This window comes from Anolis carolinensis, unplaced genomic scaffold, assembly GCF_035594765.1.
Source record: "Anolis carolinensis isolate JA03-04 unplaced genomic scaffold, rAnoCar3.1.pri scaffold_8, whole genome shotgun sequence".
Classification (NCBI taxonomy): Eukaryota; Metazoa; Chordata; class Lepidosauria; order Squamata; family Dactyloidae; genus Anolis; species Anolis carolinensis.
In genome coordinates, this window is record NW_026943819.1 from 27,341,203 (window position 1) to 27,367,162 (window position 25,960).

General features: G+C 39.3%; 1 protein-coding gene across 4 annotated transcripts in view; it reads right to left on the bottom strand.

Annotated features, from left to right (window-relative positions):
- Positions 1-80: 80 nt before the first annotated feature.
- Positions 81-25,960, bottom strand: part of pou2f3 (POU class 2 homeobox 3) — a 112,972-nt gene continuing 87,092 nt past the window's right edge. For 3 of the 4 annotated variants that reach the window (XM_062961165.1, XM_062961163.1, XM_062961166.1), the window contains 9 exons: positions 25,847-25,940; positions 18,239-18,321; positions 13,322-13,507; positions 11,206-11,347; positions 7,644-7,780; positions 7,183-7,344; positions 6,099-6,165; positions 5,088-5,220; positions 81-3,344 (listed from right to left, as the gene is read on the bottom strand). In XM_062961165.1, the coding sequence (XP_062817235.1) occupies positions 3,305-3,344; positions 5,088-5,220; positions 6,099-6,165; positions 7,183-7,344; positions 7,644-7,780; positions 11,206-11,347; positions 13,322-13,507; positions 18,239-18,321; positions 25,847-25,940 (1,044 nt within the window). In that variant the 3' untranslated portion in view covers positions 81-3,304. The remainder of the gene's footprint in view (positions 3,345-5,087; positions 5,221-6,098; positions 6,166-7,182; positions 7,345-7,643; positions 7,781-11,205; positions 11,348-13,321; positions 13,508-18,238; positions 18,322-25,846; positions 25,941-25,960) is intronic. The other variant, XM_062961164.1, reaches the window with a different exon arrangement.

Genomic DNA, 25,960 nt, shown 5'->3' on the forward strand with positions numbered 1-25,960 from the left:
ATCCTTTCCCACCCTAGCCTTCTTGCTCTGGATAAAGAAGTGCCTCCCATCTTCCCCATTCAACAAAAAACCCCGACTCCTAGCATTTTAAATTGATTTTAATGAAATCCAAACAAGACACACATAAAATCTTCAAAATTCACACCTGAGTTATACAAACTGCTCTCCCAAGGGGAGAACAGTGAAGCTTACAAGAAACGGGGGGCCAAGGGAAGAGAAGCTATGTACAGATGCAGCAAATCTCCCCCCAAAACAAATAACAGACATCACAACCCCAGAGAGACACATGGCCTTTTGTTTGGTTGCTGGAAACCCAGTGCAGACAATAACAGAACGCCAGAATGCTATATCACTTTTAGTTAAGGCAACTTCACGTATAATAATTAGCTAAGCAGCAGAGGCACAAAGAAACTCTGTTAGGAATTGCAAAGATGCACATTAGGATCATGGAAAAAATGCTATGGGTGCATGGATGCCCAATGTGCATCTATTATTCCATTGTGCATTAATCCTGTTCTTTATTAGTCTTGTTGTGTAAGAGTCATTTTGCTGGCTCCGCTACTTAGTAACTACATATTAATAGAACGGTAACGTAATAGTATCCTTCTACCGGATACATGCATTATGGATCTGTCCAATTCCCATATACGTAAGTCCACTTATGGAGATGTCACTTCCGTATAAGATTCCGGCCAATGTTTTTAAAGTGTTGTCATAATGTTTTGCTGATTTTGGAATCCACATGAAGGTGCCGTCATCAGGTTGACTCAAAGGCTACCAACAAAGAGTGCAAATTTAATATTCCGACAATCTCTATGAAAGACAAGTGAATACAAAGAAGTAAAGGGGGAAATCTCCAAGGAGGAAATATGCCTTGGAATTGTTCTAAGAAGGAGATTCCTCTGTTTCAAGAAATCAGTCCATTTCAGGTTTTCTGCACAAATTCTTCCTTAGAGCCAAGGTAGACATAGCATGTCTGCAATGGATTTCTGATATGTTTTCTAACATCAAAATGAAAGGGGAAAGACTGCTAATTTTTTTCTTCGAGAACTGTTTTTTCATAGGAACATAGAGTTGGAAGAGACCTCATGGGCCATCCAGTCCAACCCCCTTCTGAGAAGCAGGAAAATTGCATTCAAAGCACTCCCGACAGATGGCCATCCAGCCTCTGCTTAAAAGCCTCCAAAGAAGGAGCCTCCACCACATCACGGGGCAGAGAGTTCCATTGCTGAACAGCTCTCACAGTCAGGAAGTTCTTCCTAATGTTTCTTTCCTGTAGTTTGAAGTCGTTGTCCCACATCCACAGCAGCAAAAAACAAGCTTGCTCACTCCTCCCTATGACTTTCTCACACATCTTGATCCATGGCCCTCATCATGTCTCCTCTCAGCCTTCTCTTCTGCAGGCTAAACATGCCCAGCTCTTTAAGCCGCTCCTCATAGGGCTTGTTCTCCAGACCTTTAATTATTTTAGTCGCCCTCCTCTGGACACATTCCAGCTTAGAGTCAACATCTTCTTCAATTGCGGTGTCCAGAATTGGACATAGTGTGATTCCAGCTGTGGTCTCACCAAGGCAGAATAGATTCATAGCATGACTTCCCATGGATCTAGGCATTATACATTACATTCATCTATCTTTTTTCCCATGCATGGTCTTAGTTTTGAATCATAGGCACTGGTTTACAAGAGGCTGGAAGAGTTATTTTTCAGACTACAACTCCTAGAATCGCCAAGCCAACGTGAACTACCTTTTCCCCAAACTCCTTGTCATACCTGAAAGGAAAACATGCCTTTTTTTCCCCTACGGATTTCATGGTCTCTGATTTCTTCTTTCTCCCATCTGCCACATAATTATCTATCTGGAGAAATAAATTATTACTACCTGACCGGAAGTCTGACCTACTATTGGTAGCTTGGTTAAGTGTGCAATGCCAAAATGTGAATTTACACAGAACATGACAGCCTTGAGAATAGTTTGGTTTGATTTTTCTTGTTCTCTAAAAGCAGCTGCTTTTCTTTGGTCTTATTCAGAAACTCTAAAACGGAGCTTGTACAAGTGATCCTGGGGATTGTCTACAAGGCACTTAATTTGGCTAGTCCGAGTTAGAAAGGCAAAGTGTTTGTTTTGTTCATGTATGCAAGAAACAAAACAAAAAAGTCAAGAAAACAAGGAGATGCAATTAAAAGAGTTATGCATTTTCCATCATCGTCATTATTATTATTATCATTACTATTTGCATTTATTGCAAATATTGTTGAGTCTGGGCACAAAAATCAATGCTCAGCTACTCTGGGTGTATCGGCACTGTTGAATCAATGCAAATTGATGCCACTTTAACTGCCATGACTCAATGCTATGTAGTTGTTGGGTGAGACACTCACCTGCTTTGGCCTTGTAAAACTACAACTCCCATGCTATGGTGGCTGAACATTATATTCAATTCGCTCTACCTAGGTATTGAAGCATATTTTCTCATCAAGGAGAACATGTCTAAATATTATTTCCATTCCTGCTGCAGCATGGAATAGTATGTGTCCAATATGGCCAAAGTGATCAGAAGTCCTGAACACCCAAAACAAATGCATAGGCCATAGGTTATAGCCATTTAAAAATCCCACCCCCCAAATGTAAGAAAAATAAATATTAGTGTGCTGTGAAGTTGGGTTGATTGCTTTCATGGGTTTGAGATCACTCAATAGAGGCAACAGCATTTAGATGGAGCTCAACTTCATGTTTATCTTGATCTCCAGAAACTACAGGAATTGAGCAGTGGTGGTCAGTGGTGTCCCTGATGCAGGTAAGGATCAGTCCTTGGACATTTTTTAAAATCTGAACTAAAACCCATAGTGGATTGACTGAGCTTTTGATATAGAGCCCACTAGCAGATGCTGGGCATCAACCCAAAGAGCCAAGAGTTTGAGTAGGCGACGTTGGATGGCCCGGTGCATTTTGATCTGCCAACAGGTTACGAGCTAAAAAGGGAAAGAAGATAGCAGGCCCAACCCATTAAATATGGCCAGGGTATCATTTACAACATTTTAGGAAATGCCTAAAGACTGTGGGCAAGAAAACATACAGCCATGAAATCCCTCAACAGCTTGGGATCCATCACAGTTTCAGTCTCTTTGACAATCCAGCTTGCACCAGTTGAGACCAGTTGCTTGTTGAAGGCACTTGTGCTGCCGTCTTGAACCTCCACCTGAGCCACTGTCTCCAGCAAAGTGGGTCCATAGGAAGAAGTTAAGGCTCACTTTGTATACAGAGGAGAGAAAAGTGGGTGCCATTGCTCTTTGGAAGATGGAGCTTCAATGGAGGTAGGTAGGCTGGTTCCATCGGTACCATGATCTATTGACAAGACAGAAATGGAAGTTACGCACAACCAAATACATGATCAAATGTGCACTCACAGGTAGGATGGCACAATCCAAGCTTTGGTCAAATGTGCACCACCTAATCTATATATATATATAAAAGAGTGATGGCATCACGGCAGCGGACAAAACAACAAAAGTAAACACCCCACAACCTCGAAAATTGACATCACAACCCCTCATCCATGCCTCTAGGTTGATACAACAAAAAGAAAAGAAAAATAAAGTCCTGATTAGAGGGAGAGGAATAATTGTTTTTATCCAATTGCTGCCAGTTAGAAGGCTAAGCTCCGCTCACTTGGTCTCCTAGCAACCCACTCAGCCCAGGGGACCCTTTACCTTAACTACCATCAATTCCTCAATATTTTATTTCCCATACCACCACACTTCGCCACAGCAACGCGTGGCTGGGCACAGCTAGTAAATAATAATACAGTAGAGTCTCGCTTATCCAACATTCGGTTATCCAACATTCTGGATTATCCAACACAATCTGCCTCCCTCTCGGATCCACAGCTGTTTCTCTAGGCAGCAAGGACTGAACTTTTTACAGGTTTAATTTCTGACAATGTCATTACAAGTTCATTTTGTGCAATTCTATCTCCATTTGAAGTCAATTTGTTAGTTGCCAAAGTTTTTGTAGTCAATGTTTTCAATACATTGCAATGCTTTGGTGCTAAATTTGTAAATACAGTAATTACAGTAGAGTCTCGCTTATCCAACGTAAACGGGTCGGCAGAACGTTGGATAAGCGAATATGTTGGATAATAAGGAGAGATTAAGGAAAAGCCTATTAAACATTAAATTAGGTTATGATTTTACAAATTAAGCACCAAAACATCATATTATACAACAAATTTGACAGAAAAAGTAGTTCAATACACAGTAATGCTATGTAGTAATTACTGTATTTATGAATTTACAACCAAAATATCATGATGTATTGAAAACATTGACTACAAAAATGCGTTGGATAATCCAGAACATTGGATAAGCGAGTGTTGGATAAGTGAGACTCTACTGTATTACATAATGTTACTGTGAATTGAACTGCCTTTTCTGTTGATTTGCTGTAAAACATGATGTTTTGGTGCTTAATTTGTAAAATCATAACCTAATTTGATGTTTAATAGGCTTTTCCTTAATCCCTCCTTATTATCCAACATTTTTGCTTATCCAACATTCCGGCGGCCCGTTTATGTTGGATAAGGGAGACTCTACTGTAATAATAATAATAATAATAATAATAATAATAATCCAAAAATACATCACACAGTCCTAGACACTTGGGAAGTGTTCGACTTGTGATTTTGTGATACGAAATCCAGCATATATGTCTTGTTTTCTGTGCTATACAATAAACATAATAACTTATTTTTCTATCCCGCCACCATTTCCCTGAAGGGACTCGGGGCGGCTAACATGGGGCCAAGCCCAAAACAGAAACAAAATGTGACAAGTTAAAACCAATATAAATAACTAAAAACAGTATCATCATAACATTCAGATATAAAAACAAATTAAAACACAAAATACAAGATAACACCATAGTGACCAAGTAATGGGAAGTCTCGAATCCTAAGAAAGAACAGTTTCCAAGAGTAGGGATTTGGCATAGCAAGAAGCACCAGAAGAGTTGGGTTTTTCTTCATTCTGCACCTTTTGGATCCTAGAGGATGGCTTAAAAAGTAGTCGTTTAAAAAGAAGATGGCATTACCCAGAAGAATTGAAGCTGGATGAATTGATGGCTGCTTTGGAGTTGTTGTGGGACATGCCGGGGCTGTTGGAGTGGAGCCCTGTGCCTGGAGACTGGGGCCGGCTGGAGCTGCCAGGAGAGCATGAAGATGTAACTGCACCATGGAAAGAAGGGAAGAAAAATATTTTTTTTTAAGGAAAATAGTTTTTAAGAACTTCTTCGGACTTTGTACTATATGAAAACACCACTTCGTTCCTAAAAGTGCATGCGTTCCTTGTCAACAGAATTTGAGAATTTGAAAATCTGAAATTCAATAATGTCCATATAGGTGGCTGAGAGAATTGCACCTTTGCCTTCCAATTGTATATGATATCCAAACTTTATTTCATGCACAGAATTGTGCAAAATATGGTATAAAGATACCGCCAGCTACATGCATAAGGTGTAAGGTAAAGGTAAAGGTTTTCCGCTGAAGTTAAGTCCAGTCATGTCTGACTCTGTGAGTTGGTGCCCATCTCCATTTCTAAGCCGAAGAGCCGGCGTTGTCCGTAGACACCTCCAAAGTCATGTGGCCGGCATGACTGCATGGAGCACCATTGCTTTCCCACTGGAGCGGTACCTATTGATTTACTCACATTTGCATGTTTTTGAACTGCTAGGTTGGCAGAAGCTGGGGCTAACAGCGGGCACTCATTCCGCTCTCCGGATTCGAACCTGCGACCTTTTGGTCCACAAATTCAGCAGCTCAGTGCTTTAACACACTGCACCACCAGGGGCTCCACACATAAGGTGTATGAGACACAAATAAATTGTGTGTTTTAGACCCGAGTCCTATCTCCAAGATCTCTCATTATGTATGTATATACAAATGTGAAGATGTTCCTAAATTTAATAAAAATGGAATCTAAAACATTTCTTGCCCCAAACATTTTGGATAAGGAGTATTCAGCCTGTACTATAGGCTGCTGTAGTGACTTAAGTGTTGGATTACGACTCCGAGGAACACATTTCGAATCTCCTAGCCGAACTTACCCGTACCATGCATAGTGCTGTGGACAGGTGCAACAGAGAGTGGACCCAAAGATCCTGAGGTAGAAACCTGGAAAAGAGGAAAAATGAGTTAGGTTAATTCTTGAAAGGAGCTGTTTTGGACGATAGAAGGGACATGGTCGGCCTTAGACCGGACAGTGCTAGGAGTCCTTCAGATGGAAGTATTCTTGCTGCTAGTGGGCTCTAAATTGTCAGAAATGCAGGCTGACCAAGAAAACATTAAAAGCTTTGAATTGTCAGAGAGGCCGCAGGCTAGCAGGGAAGCTGAAGTTAGTGATAAGGGTGACCTTTCACAAGATTTTGAACATCAACAAAGTCCAGGTGGCTCTGGCAGCGAGTCAGAGGAGTCTTTCTTAGATAGAGACACAAGATTAAGGTTAAGGGTTCATCCCAGGCATTCTGTGAGAATCGCTAGTAAACGTGTGGGAAGCCAAGGTCAGAGGAATGCTTTCTTAGCTTGTAAGCATGGTTAAATAGTGTGAAACGGGGAAAGATTTCAGATGAAGCAACGTTGATTTTGGAAGCTTAATTCCTGCCTTGTCTCTGGTCATGGAAAAAGATTCTTACTTTTGTTCCTGCCTAGATTCTGTGTTTGGATTGTATTTTGAAGTTCATGCTACCTTGTCTTTCAGGACTGATTTGCTATACTAGAAACTTTGAACTATTTTCTACAGAGACTTTGAACTATATTCTGCAGATTGCCTTTGCAATTGGATTACTGCTTTCTTTACTGCTTTTTATTAAGGTTTTGCTATCTTTTATCAATAAACTGAAAAAAAACCAAGTCTGTTGTGGTGGAGTGTGTGTTAAGAGCAAGGTGAACCAATGCTGAGGTGCAACACAACTAGAGAAAACAAATTGAATCAACTTTTGAATTGGCACTCAAGGTAGTGATCAATCCAACTGATTCAATAGTTTTATTCCAATATGCCAACATTGGCTTTTCCAGGGGATTCTGGTTGTTTTGGACAATGCCTAGACTTTTTGAGAAGTCTGTGAATGTTCCAAGTGAGTTCCCAAAGAAACACATGAAGCCCTCAGAGATACTTGAATGAGCAGCTCTTACCAGTCTGGAGTTGTAGAGGGGGGATTTGATGGGAGAAGGCATTGGGCAGCTGATGCGCTTCTCTTTCTGACGCCGGTTGCAGAACCAAACCCGGACCACCTCCTTTTCCATGGACAACTGTTCTGCAATCATGGAGATCTCCTCTGAGCTGGGTTTGGGGTTCTGCCAAGAGGAAGCCCAAGGTGAGCCAAATGAACACAACCCAATGGTCAACTTTGCTTAGAGATTGGTACAAGAAGACAATTCCATACTTTTAGAAATTATCTGGATGTGAGATAAATTGCTTGGAGAGAGAAACGTTTGAGTAGAGACCAACGATGACTATTTTGGTTCCTACAAAAACAACTAATTCCATCATTTCCATCTCCATTTTCAAGACCAAGGTATCCTTTTATAACCCCATAGAATATCAACAGGACTGGATTCATTGATTCTACGTGCTGGCAGCTTGTTTTCCTTACATCCTGGAAGCGTTTCTCCAAAGTGGAACGGATGTTGGTCTCGATGCTGGTCCTTTTTTTCCTCTTGCGCCCAAACATCTCATTCACGGCTGGGTAGTTGGCAGGGCTGCTGACAGAAGAATCCAAGGGGGAATTTTCTGTGAGGTGGGAAGAAAAGAGACAGTCAGAAAAGGAAGAAGAACTGAAGAGATATATATATTTATATTTATATATATAAAAGGGTAATGAAATTTTGGCCTAGGACAAAACAACAAAACTACACATCTCAGAAACACTAAACTTGGCAGCACAACCCCTCATCCATGCCTCTACATTCATAGAAAAAAAAGCTCCAGCTACTCCAGAAAATGGCCAGGCTTTGAGACTGCAGGGCTATTCACTGCTATTTCACCTGGGCAACAAAGGATTCCCATAAGCCACAGCAACGCGTGGCCGGGCAAAGCTAGTCTATATATATAAAAGAGTGATGGCATCACGGCGACCCACAAAACAACAAAACTACAGGCCCCACAACCTCGAAAATTGACAACACAACCCATCATCCATGCCTCTAGGTTGATACAACAAAAAGAAAAGAAAAATAAAGTCCCAATTAGAGAGAGAGGAATAATTGCTTTTATCCAATTGCTGCCAGTTAGAAGGCTAAGCTCCTCCAACTTGGTCTCCTAGCAACCCAATAAAAAATAATAAAAACACTAAAAATTAATACAATAAATACTATAATAACAGAAAATAACTAAAAATAATACAAGAAAATAATAAAATATAATAAATAAAAATATAACTTACAATAAAATTAATAAAAAATTGCAAATAACGTCAAATAAAGATTACACAACAATTTTTAACCAATACCACCACCACTTTGCCACAGCAACGCGTGGCCGGGCACAGCTAGTATATATATAAAAGGGTAATGAAATTTCGGCCTAGGACAAAACAACAAAACTACACATCTCAGAAACACTAAACTTGGCAGCACAACCCCTCATCCATGCATCTACGTTCATACAACAAAAAGCTCCAGCTACTCCAGAAAACGGCCAGGCTTTGAGACTGCAAGGCCATTCACTGCTATTCCACCTTGCCAACAAAGGATTCCCATAAGCCACAGTAATGCGTGGCCGGGCAAAGCTAATATATATATATATATATATATATATATATATATATATATATATGACACATTGATTTTTGCCAAGATCCGGCATCTGGAGACATCTTAAGTTGACTCGAAGGCAACAAGTCTGGAAGCCATCAAGTATGGAAACCTTGAAAGATTCAGTATTTTAACTCTATTGAAGTTCAGATTAAAACCTAAATCAGTGGTTCTCAACCTTGGGTCTCTAGATGTTTTGGCCTTCAACTCCCAGAAATCCTAACAGCTGGTAAACTGGCTGGGATGTCTGGAAGTTGTAGACCAGGTTGAGAACAACTGACCTAAAGCAAAGTCACCACCAACTTCCATTGCCTCAATTTTCATTTCAATCTACATGTATTTGAACCCAAAGGAGAACTGATGAAGTTCCTGAAAGCTACTGAACACCCAATGAACTTTCCCTTTGCTTTTCAGTAGCTGCAATGGAATCTTCCAATTGAAGGATACAATGGGAAGAAAATGGGTTAAACTTGACCATTCGCGGTGCCAATCTTTCCCCTCCACACTAAGTTTTCCTTTGCCTAATCTCAAATTATCTTGTGCTTGAAAGCTGGCACATTCCTCTAACATTATCTGGCTGCTGTAAGAACAAATAGAGATTTACTGGCCAAGTTTGCAATGACGAGAAGACTCTATTGCTCCCTAGTGGACACCTCATGGGGTACAATGCACTCCGTTTTTTATCTAACTGATTTTTCCAAGAAAACACACATTTCAGTTCCTCTGTTTTTGCTCCCTTAAAATTTAAAACAATATTAAGAAATGATTTGTTGGTCTGTGGAGTTTTTCCACAACGATTCCGATAAAATTATTTACAAGGAAAGCTTTGGTTACATTTGCACAAAACATTCAATTGTACTCTCTGAATATTTGTCTGCATGTTTACTCAGATATAAGTGAGCAATGCTTACTGATATGAGGTTTTACCCTGAGGGCCTGACTATGGCGCAGCTGGTTAGTAGCCATCTGCAATAAATCACTATGGATTGAGAGGTCATGAGTTCAAAGCCAGTCCATGTCAGAGTGAGCACCTGACCATAAAAAAAAATAGCCCAGCTCGTTGTTGACTTAAGCAACCTGAAAGACAGTTGCATCTATTAAGTAGGAAAATTCAGGTACCGCTTATGCAGGGAGGCTAATTTAGCTAATTTTCAACACCATAAAATTTTTCCAGCAGCATGCAGAAAGGAATGAGGAAGCAAGCCATCAAAAGGACTCGGTGTCACAGTGGATGATGAAGCAGCAGCTCCCCCTGTGGCTGGAATTGAACATATCCTCAAGAAGCCTGGAAGCTGGAAAATGTTAAATTGCCTCTGTGTCTCTGTCTGTGTGTGCCGTATGTCTAATGCCATTGAATGTGTACATTGTGATTCCCCCCTGAGTCCCCTTTGGGGTGAGAAAGAAGGGCGGAATATAAATACTGTAAATAAATTAATAAATAATGATTATAAAAGGTAAAAAGTGGAGTATAAAAACATTAATAATAATAATAATAATAATAATAATAATAATAACAATCCCAGGAGCAAGCCATCAGAACAAATGCAATTAAGGCCAAGATCGAAAAATCAGCTGATGACCCAAAATGCAGACTGTGCAAGGAAACCGACGAAACCATTGATCATATCCTCAGCTGCTGTAAGAAAATCGCACAGACAGACTACAAACAGAGGCACAACTATGTGGCCCAAATGATCCATTGGAACTTATGCCTCAAGTATCACCTCCCAGCAGTAAAGAACTGGTGGGATCACAAACCTGCAAAAGTATTGGAAAATGAGCACGCAAAGATACTGTGGGACTTCCGAATCCAGACTGACAAAGTTCTGGAACACAACACGCCAGACATCACAGTTGTGGAAAAGAAAAAGGTTTGGATTATTGATGTCGCCATCCCAGGTGACAGTCGCATTGACGAAAAACAACAGGAAAAACTCAGCCGCTATCAGGACCTCAAGGTTGAACTGCAAAGACTCTGGCAGAAACCAGTGCAGGTGGTCCCGGTGGTGATCGGTGCATTGGGTGCCGTGCCAAAAGATCTCAGCCAGCATTTGGAAACAGTAGACATTGACAAAATTACGATCTGCCAACTGCAAAAGGCCACCCTACTGGGATCTGCACGCATCATCCGAAAATACATCACACAGTCCTAGACGCTTGGGAAGTGTTCGACTTGTGATTTTGTGATACGAAATCCAGCAAATCTATCTTGTTTTCTGTGTCATACAATAAAATAATAATAATAATAATAATAATAATAATAATAATAATATCAGCACTTCTTCCAACAAATATTTGAGTTCAAATACATTTCACCACTAAGATGGCTGTATCATGTGCATCTATACAAAGGAGGTGTAGAGAGCAAAGGACATCACTATTTCTCCAAAACCATCATCCTACCTGCATCGCTGAGCCACTTTTCCAGCAGTGGCTTGAGTTTGCACATGTTTTTGAAGCTGAGGTTCAGGGCCTCGAAGCGGGAAATCGTTGTCTGGCTGAAGTCATTTCCATACAGCTTTCCCATGGCAAGACCCACATCGCCCTAGGGAAGGCAGAAAGGGGTCAGGGTCAGGAACATTTGGGAACCGAACCCTACTATGTCTTGTAAGGGGTCTCTACAAGCGGAGGAGGCATGGCAGGTAGACAATGGTGAAATACACAACTCAGGGAGTTCCTCCTCTTGCCTATTCTGTTAATGAATCAATTAATTTAAACTCAGTATAATTCTCAATTAAATAATAAACTTTTTTGGGGGGAGGGGGGGGGGCGAAGAGAACAAAAGAAGAAAATGTATTGTCGAAGGCTTTCATGGCCAGGATCACAGGGTTGTTGTATGGCAGTGTGGCAAGTTTCATTCTGATAGCGACACAAATGATGGAAAGATGAGCTTTGCAAATTTCCCCAACTGGCGCTAATGGACTGAATCTTTCCAAAACAAAAACAAAAATCTGGATTTCAAATTACAAGTCGAAACGTCCTCTCCAAATCTCCCCGAATCTTCCCAAAATGAAACGAGGGGGCTATCCGAAATTAGAAATGAAACCAAGATGGATTTCAGCCATTTTGCACACCCCTAATATATATATATCTATATATATAAAAGAGTGATGGCATCAGGGCAGCGGATAAAACAATAAAACTACAGGCCCCCCAACCTCGAAATTTGACAACACAACCCATCATTCACGGCTCTAGGTTGATACAACAAAAAGAAAAGAAAAATAAAGTTCTAATTACAGGGAGAGGAATAATAGTTTTTATCCAATTGCTGCCAGTTAAAAGGCTAAGCTCCACCCACTTGGTCTCCTAGCAACCTACTCAGCCCAGGGGACAGGCAGAGTTAGGCCTCACTTAGGCCTCTTCCACAGATTATCTAATTTGCACTGGATTATATGGCAGTGTAGACTCAAGGCCCTTCCACATCTACAATCTTATATTATCTGCTTTGAACTGGATTATCTTGACTCCACACTGCCATATAATCCACTTCAGTGTGCATACTAAACATAAAGACAGCCACACAACAGACATTCAATACCACCACTACCTCAACAATTTCTCACCAACACCACCAGACAACGCCACAGCAACGCGTGGGTAATGAAATTTGGGCCTAGAAGTAAACAACAAATCTAAACGTCCCAGAAATAAGAAACTTGACAACAGAACCCAGCGGCCTTGTCGCTGGGTTCCTACTATGAAACTGAACATCTCCAACTGAATCGGGACCTAAAAAAGCCCTAAAACCAGGAAAAACAAACAGCGCATGCGCCAAACACAAACCGGTGCATGCCCAACACCCCCCCACCCCCACCCCTCAACCGTGACTAATAACACCATTTAAATCTCCCACACAGAGACTACTCATTGTATTCCATCTCACCAAACAAGGATTCCCATAAGAACAAACCAGCCAGGCTTTGAAGTTCCAAGGCTATTCACTGCTATTCCACCTGACCAACAAATGATTCTGAAAAGCCACAGCAACGCGTGGCCAGGCAAAGCTAGTATATATATATACACACACACACATACACACACACACACATATATACTGTACATACACAAGTATTATCACCTACCCCAATCTGGCAAGATGTCTCCTAGAGAGACATTCCTAGAATTAATAGGTCCTCCACGCAATTCTATGGTATATTTTTGCTCAAAGTTATCATAGCATCTCTTTGGAGGACCTAGCAAATTCCTAGAGAGGATTTTCTAGGTACTCCAGTGAAATTCTATGGTAACTTCTGGAAGAAGTTGTTCATTTCAATAGGATTTGCTATTATCCAATGGTTTTTTGTTTTCATGGAACATATCCCCTGCAGACAGTAGGGTTGTATTCTCTTTCTCTATCTATATCTATATATACAAAAACACAATTCTAAAATACAAAGCGTTAACTAAAAACAAACTTGCCAGCATGCCAACTTTGCAACTCCAAAAACCCAGGAGATATTGCACTGAACCCAGAAGTGGAAGGAAAGTGCCAGGGTTGAAAGGAGACCCCACTCACCTGAGTAAACCCAAGTTTGATTCGCCTTTGCTTGAACGTCTTGGCAAACTTTTCGAGCTCCTCAAGGTCATTGGCTTCATCGTTGGCCATGGAGGAGGGCAAGTGCTTGGCAACTTGTAAATGTTGAGGGACCTCCATGTGAGGTTCCAGTGAAGAAGACCCAGGGTGGCTGGGGCGTCCCACTGTCTGAATGGGAAAACACATTGGAACATCGTATTCAATACATTCAGAACATTGTATGTTTATTTTTTATGTGGAAAACAGAGTGTTCTCTATTTCCTTACAGAAAATAATATTTTAGTACAGCGACTTCAAATTCCTACGTAGAAAACACTTTTATGCACAAAAAGTTTTACATACAAATTTCGCACAAAATAAGTCCCCGACTACAAAATTTCCCACCAACTGAGGATTATTCCCATTGGAGTTTCTGAATATCTGACAAACATAGTTTTTGACTATTTCCATGTATTTTCATGATATCTTATTTAAACTAACCCTATGAAAGGAATAGCTATGAGAATACACCTGGAACAGGGCTAGAAAGATGGTAGTATACTGTATTCTGTGTTTTAATTGTAACTGAATTATTTAATTGTTTATTTTATTTGATTGTTGTGTTAATACTGTTTTTAGTTATTGATACTTGTTTTAATTTGTTATGTTTTATCTCTGTTTTGGGGAAATGGTGGTGGGATAGAAAAATAAAGTACTGTATATACTCGAGTATAAGCCTAGTTTTTCAGCCCTTTTTTTAAGACTTATACTCGGGTGAGGGTCCTGGTTGGCTTATATTTGGGTCGGCTTATACTCGAGAATATATGGTACATTTATTATTTTTCTCTATTATTATTGGTATTATTACATTTATTATTTTTCTCTATTATTGTTGCTACTATTACATTTATTTTACTGTTTTTATTATTAATAATAATACATTTATTATTTCACTCTGATATTATTATTATATTTATTATTTTACTCTATTTATTACTACATGTATTATTTCCTGTATTTATTATTATTATTATTATTATTATTATTATTATTATTATTATTATTACATGTATTATTTTACTCTATTATTATTAAAAGGATACATAAGCACATTTACATTGAAGAAGATGAGAATAATGATTTGATCAGAGTTGGACAATCTTATCTTAAATTTGAGCCTTATGTAAATACAGTAAAGTCTCACTTAGCCAACATAAATGGGCTGGCAGAACGTTGGATAAGCGAGTATGTTGGATAATAAGGAGGGATTAAGGAAAAGCCTATTAAACATCAAATGAGGATATGATTTTACAAATTAAGCACCAAAACATCATGCTATACAACAAATTTGACAGAAAAAGTAGTTCAATACGCAGTAATGCTATGTAGTAATTACTGTATTTACGAATTTAGCACCAAAATATCATGATGTATTGAAAACATTGACTACAAAAATGTGTTGGATAATCCAGAATGTTGGATAAGCAAGTGTTGGATAAGTGAGACTCTACTTTAGTCAAAAACATTTAACCTCAATTAATGTAATTTTATTGGTATATGTTTTTATTTCTGAAATTTACCACTCTCAGCTTATACTGGAGTCAATGTTTTCCCAGTTTTTTGTGGTAAAATTAGGTGCCTCGGCTTATATTCGGGTCGGCTTATATTCGAGTATCTATGGTTATTATTATTATTATTATTATTATTATTATTATTATTATTATCATTAAATTTACTAGCCAAACGATCATCCATTGCCGCCACCACTTGAGACAGGATCTTGACAGTGGAATGAGGAAAGCCAAAAGAAATTTCCAACTTAAGATATTAATGCCAAGTAATAAATAATTTTATATGAATGCCTGGGCTATTTCAAAAGTATTTCAGAAAAATCCCGATCAGCATTTGGCCAGGACAAACGTCCATGGCTATTTCCAAAGGCTTTGAGATTCTGAAAGCGGACATGGAATTAGAGCCTGTTCCTGCTCATAATATTCCTCCGCTTCGGATGCAAATGACTCTGATGCAAATGCTTCTCCAAAGTAATTCTTCCGCCGCTCTAATAATTGCTGACTATTTGATATCATGGGCTCCGTGCCCTGCGTTCAATTTCAGTAGGTGGCACATTTGTCTGGATCTGAGAAAGGGATTTAACATAGGACAATAACCGGTAGCTGAGATGCAATGGGATTTCGTAACTGATATCATATTTAATACCTGGCAAGTGATAAGATTTGGTCTTGGGCAATAATGATAAGGATGTGCAGCAGTATCTAGTGGCCAGGATCCAAGCCGCCAGATAGTGGAGGGCAAGTTGTATCCACGTTATGGAATTATAGCAGCATGACGTTGTTTTAACTGCCATTCTTTGATGCTATGGAATTTGTATTTTGTGTGTGCTATTTACCATTTTCTGGTGCCACAACAAATCCCATGATCCCATAGAAAGGAGTATTTATTTATTTATTTATTTATTTATTTATTTACAGTATTTATATTCCACCCTTCTCACCCCGAAAGGGACTCAGGGCGGATCACATTACACATATAGGCAAACATTAATAATAATAATAATAATAATAATAATAATAATAATAATAATAATAATAATAATAAAAACTTTATTTATACCCCGCCACCATCTCCCCAATGGGGACTCGGGGCGGCTTACATGGGGCCACGCCCAAAACAATACAATGTAAACAGCATATAAAAGAACAGCACAACACAATACAATAAACAATACAGTAAATAATATCCATTACAAAATAAAATAAGGAGACAATAAAAACAAGGGCCTTTTAATGCCTTTTAACATAGAACAAAGACAAACAAACATAGGCTCCGAGCGGGCCTCGAACTCATGACCTCCTGGTCAGAGTGATTCATTGCAGCTGGATTCAGCTGGCTTGCTCTTCAGCCTGCGCCACAGCCCGGGCCATTCAATGCCATAACATAGAAACAGAGACAGAGACAGACAGAGGCACAGGCTGGCCTCAAACTCATGACCTCTTCGCCAGAGTGATTTGTTGCAGCTGGCTGCTCACCAGCCTGCGCCACAGCCCAGTTAACTGCTATAACTGAGAAAACATTGACTCCAGTATAAGCCGAAAGTGGTAAATTTCAGAAATAAAAACATATGCCAATAAAATTACATTAATTGAGGCATCAGTGGGTTAAATGTTTTTGAATATTTACATAAAGCTCTAATTTAAGATAAGATTGTCCAACTCTGATCGAATCATTATTCTCATCTTCTTCAATGTAAATGTGCTTATGTATCCTTTTAATAATAATAGAGTAAAATAATACATGTAATAATAATAATAATAATAATAAATACAGGAAAATAATACATGTAGTAATAAATAGAGTAAAATAATAAAAATAATAATAAGATCAGAGTGAAATAATAAATGTATTAATAATAATAATAAAAACAGAGGAAAATAAATGTAATAGTAGCAACAATAATAGAGAAAAATAATAAATATTATAATATTATAATCACACTGGTTATAATATTGCAGTGTGGTTGATCTCTAAAGGTACCTCTACATTGTAGAATTAATGTAGTTTGACACCACTTTGAACTGCCATCTATATATATAAAAGAGTGATGGCATCACGGCAACCCACAAAACAACAAAACTACAGGCCCCCCAACCTCGAAATTTGACGACACAACCCATCATCCACGGCTATAAGTTGTTACAACAAAAAGAAAAGAAAAATAAAGTCCTAATTAGAGAGAGAGAGAGAGGAATAGTTGCTTTTATGCAATTGCTGCCAGTTAGAAGGCTAAGCTCCTCCAACTTGGTCTCCTAGCAACCTAATAAAAAACAATAAAAAACACTAAAAATAATTAAAAACACTAAAAAATTAATACAATAAAATACTATAATAATAGAAAATAACTAAAAATAATACAAGAAAATAATAAAATATAATAAATAAAAAATAACTTACAATAAAATTAATTAAAAAAAATACAAATAACGTCAAATAAAAATTACACAACAATTTTAACCAATACCACCACCACTTTGCCACAGCAACGCATGGCCAGGCACAGCTAGTAGCTCAATATGATGGAATCCTAGGAAGTTGTATTTGGTGAGGCAGCAGCATTATTGGATACCAATGCCTACACTCAAAGGATTCCATTGCATTGAGGCATGGCAGTTAAAGTGGTACCAAACTGTTATAGTTCTACAATGTGGATGGTGTCCTAGTCTTCACTAATGTATTTAGTGCTGATATTTTGGAGGGTTGAAACTGCCCCTTCTTCATAGCTTTTTCTCCAAGTCTATACCAATGAAGAAGGGGGTACTTCTTTCTGCATCATCCCCAGACACCATACAATCAGATAACCTGATGTTAGTACATAATACCAACTGGATTCCAGCCTTTATTTGCCAGCTGTCAGATTATGAGATTGTACTTTTTTGGCACAGTTGTATGGAGTCAGAGGAACACAGCACGAAGAGACATCAGAGACGATGGTAAAACTATATACATGTTTTACTGAAAGCAGTAATAAAGACAAACAGACTTGAAGACAATGGACACAGGACTTGACTTCTCAGCAGACAGCAGAACAGAACTGAAGCAATCAGTAATGCATACACACTTGTGTCTGGACACTCCCCAGTTCCAGCCACACATCAAGGTCATCACAGCTTCTCAGTAATTAACTCTTTACAGACTATAGTACACTCTGGATGATGCAATCAGTATGCAATACAAACCAAGACACACATTGCATTTAAACACTACCAATACACAAATTCCACATTAACAGAAATGACTAGTAAATCCAGATACAGCTGCCTTTTGACATGTCCAAGATTCCAACGACAGCTCCAACTGTTGGAAAATTGGGCTCGGATGGGTTCAACCAAACCAACCTAGAGTTACCTGAGATGTTAAGCTGTGTCCATGTTGGGGAAGGAGGAGACCGCTCTGCTGCTGAGGGAAGGAGAGAATATTTGATGGCAGGGCTATGAAAAGAAAGACAAAAAGAGAGAAGGGAAGATGATGATGATGTTGGTGGGGATGACAGTGACAATGACAAAGGGAAATAAGAAGGATTGTATGTATTTATACACCACCTTTTCCCCAAAACTGGACTCAATGCGGTGGACTTACAAACGGAAACACAGGACCATTCCATAGCATTGAGTCATGACAAAGTGGTGCCAAACTGCATTAATTCTACAGTGTAGATTTAAGGGATCCAAGGGTATCATGGAAATTATTTACAGCAACACCCAACAGGGTACCATATACACCCAAGTATAAGCCAACCCAAATATAAGCCGAGGCACCTAATTTTACCGCAAAAAAACTAGGAAAACATTGACTCCAGTATAAGCCGAGGGTGGTAAATTTCAGAAATAAAAATAGATAGCAATAAAATGACATTAATTGAGGCATCTGTAGGTTAAATGTTTTTGAATATTTACATAAAGCTCAAATTTAAGATAAGACTGTCCAACTCTGATCAAATCATTATTCTCATCTTCTTCAATGTCAATGTGCTTATGTATCCTTTTAATAATAATAGAGTAAAATAATACGTGAAATAATGATAATAATAATAAATACAGGAAAATAATACATGTAGTAATAAATAGAGTAAAATAATAAATGCAATAATAATAATAATAATAATAATAATAATAAGATCAGAGTGAAATAATAAATGTATTAATAATCATAATAAAAATAGAGTAAAATAAATGTACAGTATATACTCGAGTATAAGCCTAGTTTTTCAGCCCTTTTTTAGGACTGAAAAAAACCCTCTTCGGCTTATAGTCATGTGAGGGTCCTGGTGGGTTTATATTCAGGTCGGCTTATACTCAAGTATATATGGTATGTTTTTTTTTCTCTATTATTATTAGTATTGTTACATTTATTATTTTATTCTATTAATTATTACATTTATTATTTTACTCTATTATTGTTGTTACTTTTACATATTTTTTTCGTGTCAGGAGCAACTTGAGTCACTTCTGGAGTGAGAGAATTGGCCTATTTATTATTACATTTATTATTTTACTGCATTGAGTATTATTATTATTATTACATTTATTATTTCATTCTATTATTATTAAAAGGATAGATAAGCACATTTACATTGAAGAAGAGGAAAATAAGGATTTAATCAGAGCTGGGCAGTCATATCTTAAATTACACTTTGATGTAAAGATTCAAAAACATTTAAACTACTGAGGCCTCAATTAATGTAATTTTATTGGTATCTCAGCTTATACTGATGTCAATGTTTTCCCAGTTTTTTGTGGTAAAATTAGGTGCCTCGGCTTATATTCGGGTTGGCTTATACTCGAGTATATACGGTAATACAGTAGAGTCTCGCTTATCCAAGCCTCTGGATAAGCCAATCCATTTTTGTAGTCAATGTTTTCAATATATCGTGATATTTTGGTGCTAAATTCGTAAATACAGTAATTACTGCATAGCATTACTGCATATTGAACTACTTTTTCTGTCAAATTTGTTGTATAACATGATGTTTTGGTGCTTAATTTGTAAAATCATAACCTAATTTGATGTTTAATAGGCTTTTCCTTAATCCCTCCTTATTATCCAACATAGTTGCTTATCCAACGCTCTGCCGGTCCGTTTATGTTGGATAAGTGAGACTCTACTGTAATAATAATAATAAAATAGATAAAATAAATGTAATAGTAGCAACAATAATAGAGAAAAATAATAAATGTAATAATACCAATAATAATAGAGAAAAATAATAAATGTACCATATATTCTTGAGTATAAGCTGACCCAAATATAAGCCAACCAGGACACTCACCCGAGTATAAGCCGAGGGGGGCTTTTTCAATTTTAAAAAGAGGTCTGAAAAACTAGGCTTATACTCGAGTATATACAGTACCTTTTCAGATATGCTGAGTGATAGAATCCATTGGCCACATTGGTTGCAAGCATTGGGAATTGTAATCTCACCAAATTGGAGTTGGTGGTCCTGTTGTAAGCTATGTTTCAGCATTATTTTATCTTGCTTTGCAAACGTGTGGCCAAGGTTGTGAAGCAGGAGCTTGCCCGAGGGCTGCTCGGTGATCATTTCGCATTTCCAAAACAAGATGGTGCAACGGCATCAGAAATTGTATGCATATCAGTTTTATTGCAAGACTCGAAAGAGACAAATTGGCTGCCATCCCTTTTCCTCATTATGCATTTCCAAATTGGGACTTTGGCTCCCTCAATCAAAGAGCAGATAGCATCGGAGCAATCGGGCGATGAGCTGCACAGTGGAAAGGCAGGCAAGGTGTTAAATGAAGAGGGAAAAAAAGAAGGATTGACTTGGGTGGGGTCTTAAGGATCATATAGTTCAAGTTCTGTTTAGAAACCACCACTGAAGGACAATCCACCACAATATAAGGCACTCTTTTTCCTTGAATCAAGAAGTACTTTCTCTTATACGGTTGTTATCTCACTTGTAATTTGAATCCAGATTTGAATCCTGTCATCCAGAGAATGAGAAAACGATCTTTTCCATGGTTGTTGTATGTCTTTCGGGCTGTGTGGCCATGTTCCAGAAGCATTCTCTCCTGACGTTTCGCCCACATCTATGGCAGGCATCCTCAGAGGTTGTGAGGTATGTCCATACCTCACAACCTCTGAGGATGCCTGCCATAGATGTGGGCGAAACGTCAGGAGAGAATGCTTCTGGAACATGGCCACACAGCCCGAAAGACATACAACAACCCTGTGATTCTGGCCATGAAAGCCTTCGACAACAGATCTTTTCCATCTTCCTCATGAGCACCTTCTTACACCAGTAAAGATAGCAAACATCAATAAAAATACCACCAAAAAAAGTTTTTGGAGAGGTTGCCAGGAGGTGGGCACATATATACAGTAGAGTCTCGCTTATCCAATATAAACGGGCCGGCAGAATGTTGGATAAGCGAATATGTTGGATAATAAGGAGAGATTAAGAAAGAGCCTATTAAACATCAAATTAGGTTATGATTTTACAAATTAAGCACCAAAACATCATGTTCTACAACAAATTTGACAGAAAAAGTAGTTCATTACACATTAATGCTATGTAGTAATTACTGTATTTACGAATTTAGCACCAAAATATCACGATATATTGAAAACATTGACTACAAAAATGTGTTGGATAATTCAGAATGTTGGATAAGTGAGACTCTACTGTACATATGTGGTGGCAATGTAAATATGTAAACGAATTTTGGGGGAATGTATTTAGAGAAATAGAAGCTATAATGGATATAATGGATAATGGATATGAAGATAGGAAAAAGTGCAAGGCCAGTAGAGTCTCACTTATCCAAGCTAAACGGGCCGGCAGAAGCTCGGATAAGCGAATATCTTGGATAATAAGGAGGGATTAAGGAAAAGCCTATTAAACATCAAATTAGGTTATGATTTTACAAATTAAGCACAAAAACATCATGTTATACAACACATTTGACAGAAAAAGTAGTTCAATACGCAGTAATGTTATGTTGTCATTACTGTATTTACGAATTGAGCACCAAAATATCACGATGTATTGAAAACATTGACTACAAAAATGGCTTGGATAATCCAGAGGCTTGGATAAGCGAGGCTTGGATAAGTGAGACTCTACTGTATTGCTTTGTTGTCATTATATAATGTTAAGAAATTGAAAAAAAAAAACAGAGAAGGATGCAATAAATAATATGCTAACTGCAGCAAGGTTGTTGATAGCAAGGAATTGGAAAGGTAAAATAAATATACAAATCGAAGAATGGAATAAAGAACTATGGAAATTAGCAATACATGATAAGTTGACATGTAGGTTAAGAGTTAGGAAATACAGTAGAGTCTCACTTATCCAACATAAACGGGCCGGCAGAACGTTGGATAAGCGAATATGTTGGATAATAAGGAGGGATTAAGGAAAAGCCTATTAAACATCAAATTAGGTTATAATTTTACAAATTAAGCACCAAAACATCATTTTAGATAACAAATTTGACAGAAAAAGTAGTTCAATACGCAGGAATGCTATGTAGTAATTACTGTATTTACGAATTTAGCACCAAAATATCATGATGTATTGAAAACATTGACTACAAAAATGCATTGGATAATCCAGAACGTTGGATAAGCAAGTGTTGGATAAGTGAGACTCTACTGTAGGTATGAAAAACCTTCTTGTGGAAGGCTTCTCTCATGTCCCTGCTGGAGCTAATAGAGGGAGCTCATCCACGCTCTCCCCAGGTTGGATTCGAACCTGGCAACCTTCAGGTCAGCAACCCAACCTTCAAGTCAGCAGTCCTGCCGGCACAAGGGTCTAATCCACTGCGCCACTGGGGGCTTCAGCTGTCATGAAGCATTTTCTGTTTGCCTTAATATGGGGAGATTGATTGTCAAGTGCACACTAAACTGAACGGCGGGTGTGCCAATGCCTCCTGCAAACATTCCAGTCCTTTGAGTATCTCCAAAGGACGCACAATGGTGTGTCATCATTTCACCTGGATACCTCATGAGTGGATCCTTCTCTGTACACGCAATGCTGACAGTCAGCTTTAGGAGACAATAATTAAAAATAACATTTGAGAGTAAATATAGAGATGCAAATGTCTTTCTATGCTAGCTCCGGGGGAGTGTCGCTTGAGCTTCCAATGTGAATCTGCCTTCTTGGTTCATTGATTAAATTGTGCCGATTAATTTGTCTGTCCTGGATGTTCCAAAGCGAGGCATACAATCCCATACTTTGGCTGAATTCTCACAATGTTTGGAAGGCCCCAAGATGTTTGCCTTTGTGTCAGTGCCTTGAAAGGATGCAACACTTTTAGCAATGCTTTAGAACAGTGGTTCTCAACCTTCCTAGTGCTGCGACCCCTTAATACGACTTCCTCAAGTTTTGGTGATCCCCAACCATAACATTATTTTTGTTGCTACTTACTCCATAACTGTCATTTTGCTACTGTTATGAATTGTAATGTAAATATCTGATATGCAGGATGTATTTTCATTCACTTGACCACATTTGGCACAAATACCCAATATGCCCAAATTTGAATACTGGTGGAGTTTGGGGAAAACAGACTTTTGCACTTGGGAATTGTAGTTGCTGGGATTTATAGTACATCCAGAGAGCATTGTGGATTACAGACAATGATGGATCTGGACTAAACTTGGCACCAATACTCACTATGCCCAAATATGGACACTGGTTGAGTTTGGGGAAAATAGACTTTTGCATTTGGGAGTTGTAGTTGCTGGGATTTATAGTTCACCTACAATCAAAGAGGATTCTGGACTCCACCAATGATGGAATTGAACCAAACTTGGCACACAGAACTCCCATCACCAACAGAAAATACTGGAAGGGTTTGCTGGCCATTGATCTTGAGTTTGGGGGTTGTAGTTCACCTACATCCAGAGAGCACTGTGGATTCAAACAATGATGGATCTGGACCAAACTTGGCACCAATACTCACTATGCCCAGATTTGGACACTGGTGGAGATAAGGCAAAATAGACCTTGGCATTTGGGAGTCGTAGTTGCTGGGATTTATAGTTCACCTACAATCAACGAGGATTCTGAATTCCACCAATGATGGAATTGGACCAACATTGGCACACAGAACTCCCATCACCAACAGAAAATACTGGAAGGGTTTGCAGGCCATTGATTTTGAGTTTGGGAGTTGTAGTTCACCTACATCCAGAGAGCACTCTGGACTCAAACAATGATGGATCTGGACCAAACTTCGCACCGATACTCACTATGTCCAAATTTGGACACAGGTGGAGATTGGGAAAAATAGACATTTGGGAGTTATAGTTGCTGGGATTTATAGTTCACCTACAATCAAAGAGCATCTTCAACTCCACCAATGATGGAATTGTACCAAGCTTGGCACACCGAACTCCCATCACCAACAGAAAATACTAGAAATGTTTGGTGGGCATTGACCTTGAGTTTGGGAGCTGTAGTTCACCTACATCCAGAAAGCACTGTGGACTCAATCAATGATGGATCTGGACCCCCTTCATGACCCCCCAGGGGGTCCCGACCCCCAGGTTGAGAAACACTGAACTCTTTTCAGAGATGAAGAAGTTTATGTCTCGGGAGAGCAAAGAAACTGCACATCCTAGTTCCAAAGAAGACGAAAGTCTATTCTAGGGATGGGTGAAGGTTCGTGGGTTCGAATCTTGCTGAGGGCCCGACTGAGCCAAGGGTGTGTTCCCATCCTGTCTCCAAAGAGACTGAGTCACCACCAGGATCAAATGCAGGCAGCCTTCCTGGTTCCCCGGCTTTCCTCACTCCGCTGCGTAACCCCGGTTTCAGGTCTTTCGACGACTTCAGCAGAACCCGCGTTTCACCTCTTATGTCATGTCTCCAGAGGAAACGAAGCAAAACAAAGCTGTCGAAACCACAGGGCCAGGATCTGCGATTCATTCACCTGCCAGGCACCTTGCAAATTAGGGGCATGGATGTCGAGGTAATTAGACGTACTAGGCGCAAGCGGGGCCTTGCCGAAGCCAGAGACGTCGTCGCTGCTATTGTCATTTAATCTACCTGGAGCGCGATAGGATCTCAATGAGCCAGACAAATTAGCCAAGCGGTTGTTCCTGGGAGGTAGACCAGCTCAGGGGGCCCTGGTGGCGCAGTGTGTTAAAGCACTGAGCTGCTGAACTTGCGGACCAAAAGGTCCCAGGTTCAAATCCTGGGAGCGGAGTGAGCGCCCGCTGTTAGCCCCAGCTCCTGCCAACCTAGCAGTTCAAAAACATGTAAATGTGAGTAGATCAATAGGTACCGCTCCGGCGGGAAGGTAACGGCGTTCCATGCAGTCATGCCAATGGCCACATGACCTTAGAGGTGTCTACGGACAACGCCGGCTCTTCGGCTTAGAAATGGAGTCATGTCTGACTCTGGGGGTTGGTGCTCATCTCCATTTCTAAGCCCAAGAGCCAGCATTGTCCGTAGACACTTCCAAGGTTATGTGGATGGCATGACCGCATGGAACACCATTACTTCCCACTGGAGCGGTACCTATTGATCTACTCACATTGGCATGTTTTCGAACTGCTAGGTTGGCAGAAGCTGGGGTTAATAGCGGGCGCTCACTCCGCTCCCCGGATTAGAACCTGCGACCTTTCGGGCTCCAAAATCTGAAACACTCCAAACCCATGTCAGGGGCTGAGTTATTTATCCCTTTACTTTCTGATGGTTTGGTGTACACAAATCTTGCAAAATTATTTCCAAAAATATTGTATCTAAATTTACCTCCAGACGATGTGGATAAAGTGCAAATGCCCATGCTCTTGGAGGAAATGCAAGCACATAGATCTGCCACACATTGGGTGAACACATACCTCTCGCTTTCCCCGGTGACATAGATCTTGGGAAGCAGTGGGAAATGGATGCCTATACTGTTCGCCTAAGGGAAGCCATAATCTCATCTAGCACCAGGGATTTGCATATGTATTTGGATCGTCAACAAACAGGAACATGCCATACTCTACCTTGTTGGCTCTGCGAAAGCAGGAAAAAGGGGACGGACTGTACATGGCCGGGGACTTGCACCAGTTGCTGCAAAGTATGAAGAGAACTCATGTCCTGGAGAAAGAGGAGGAGAA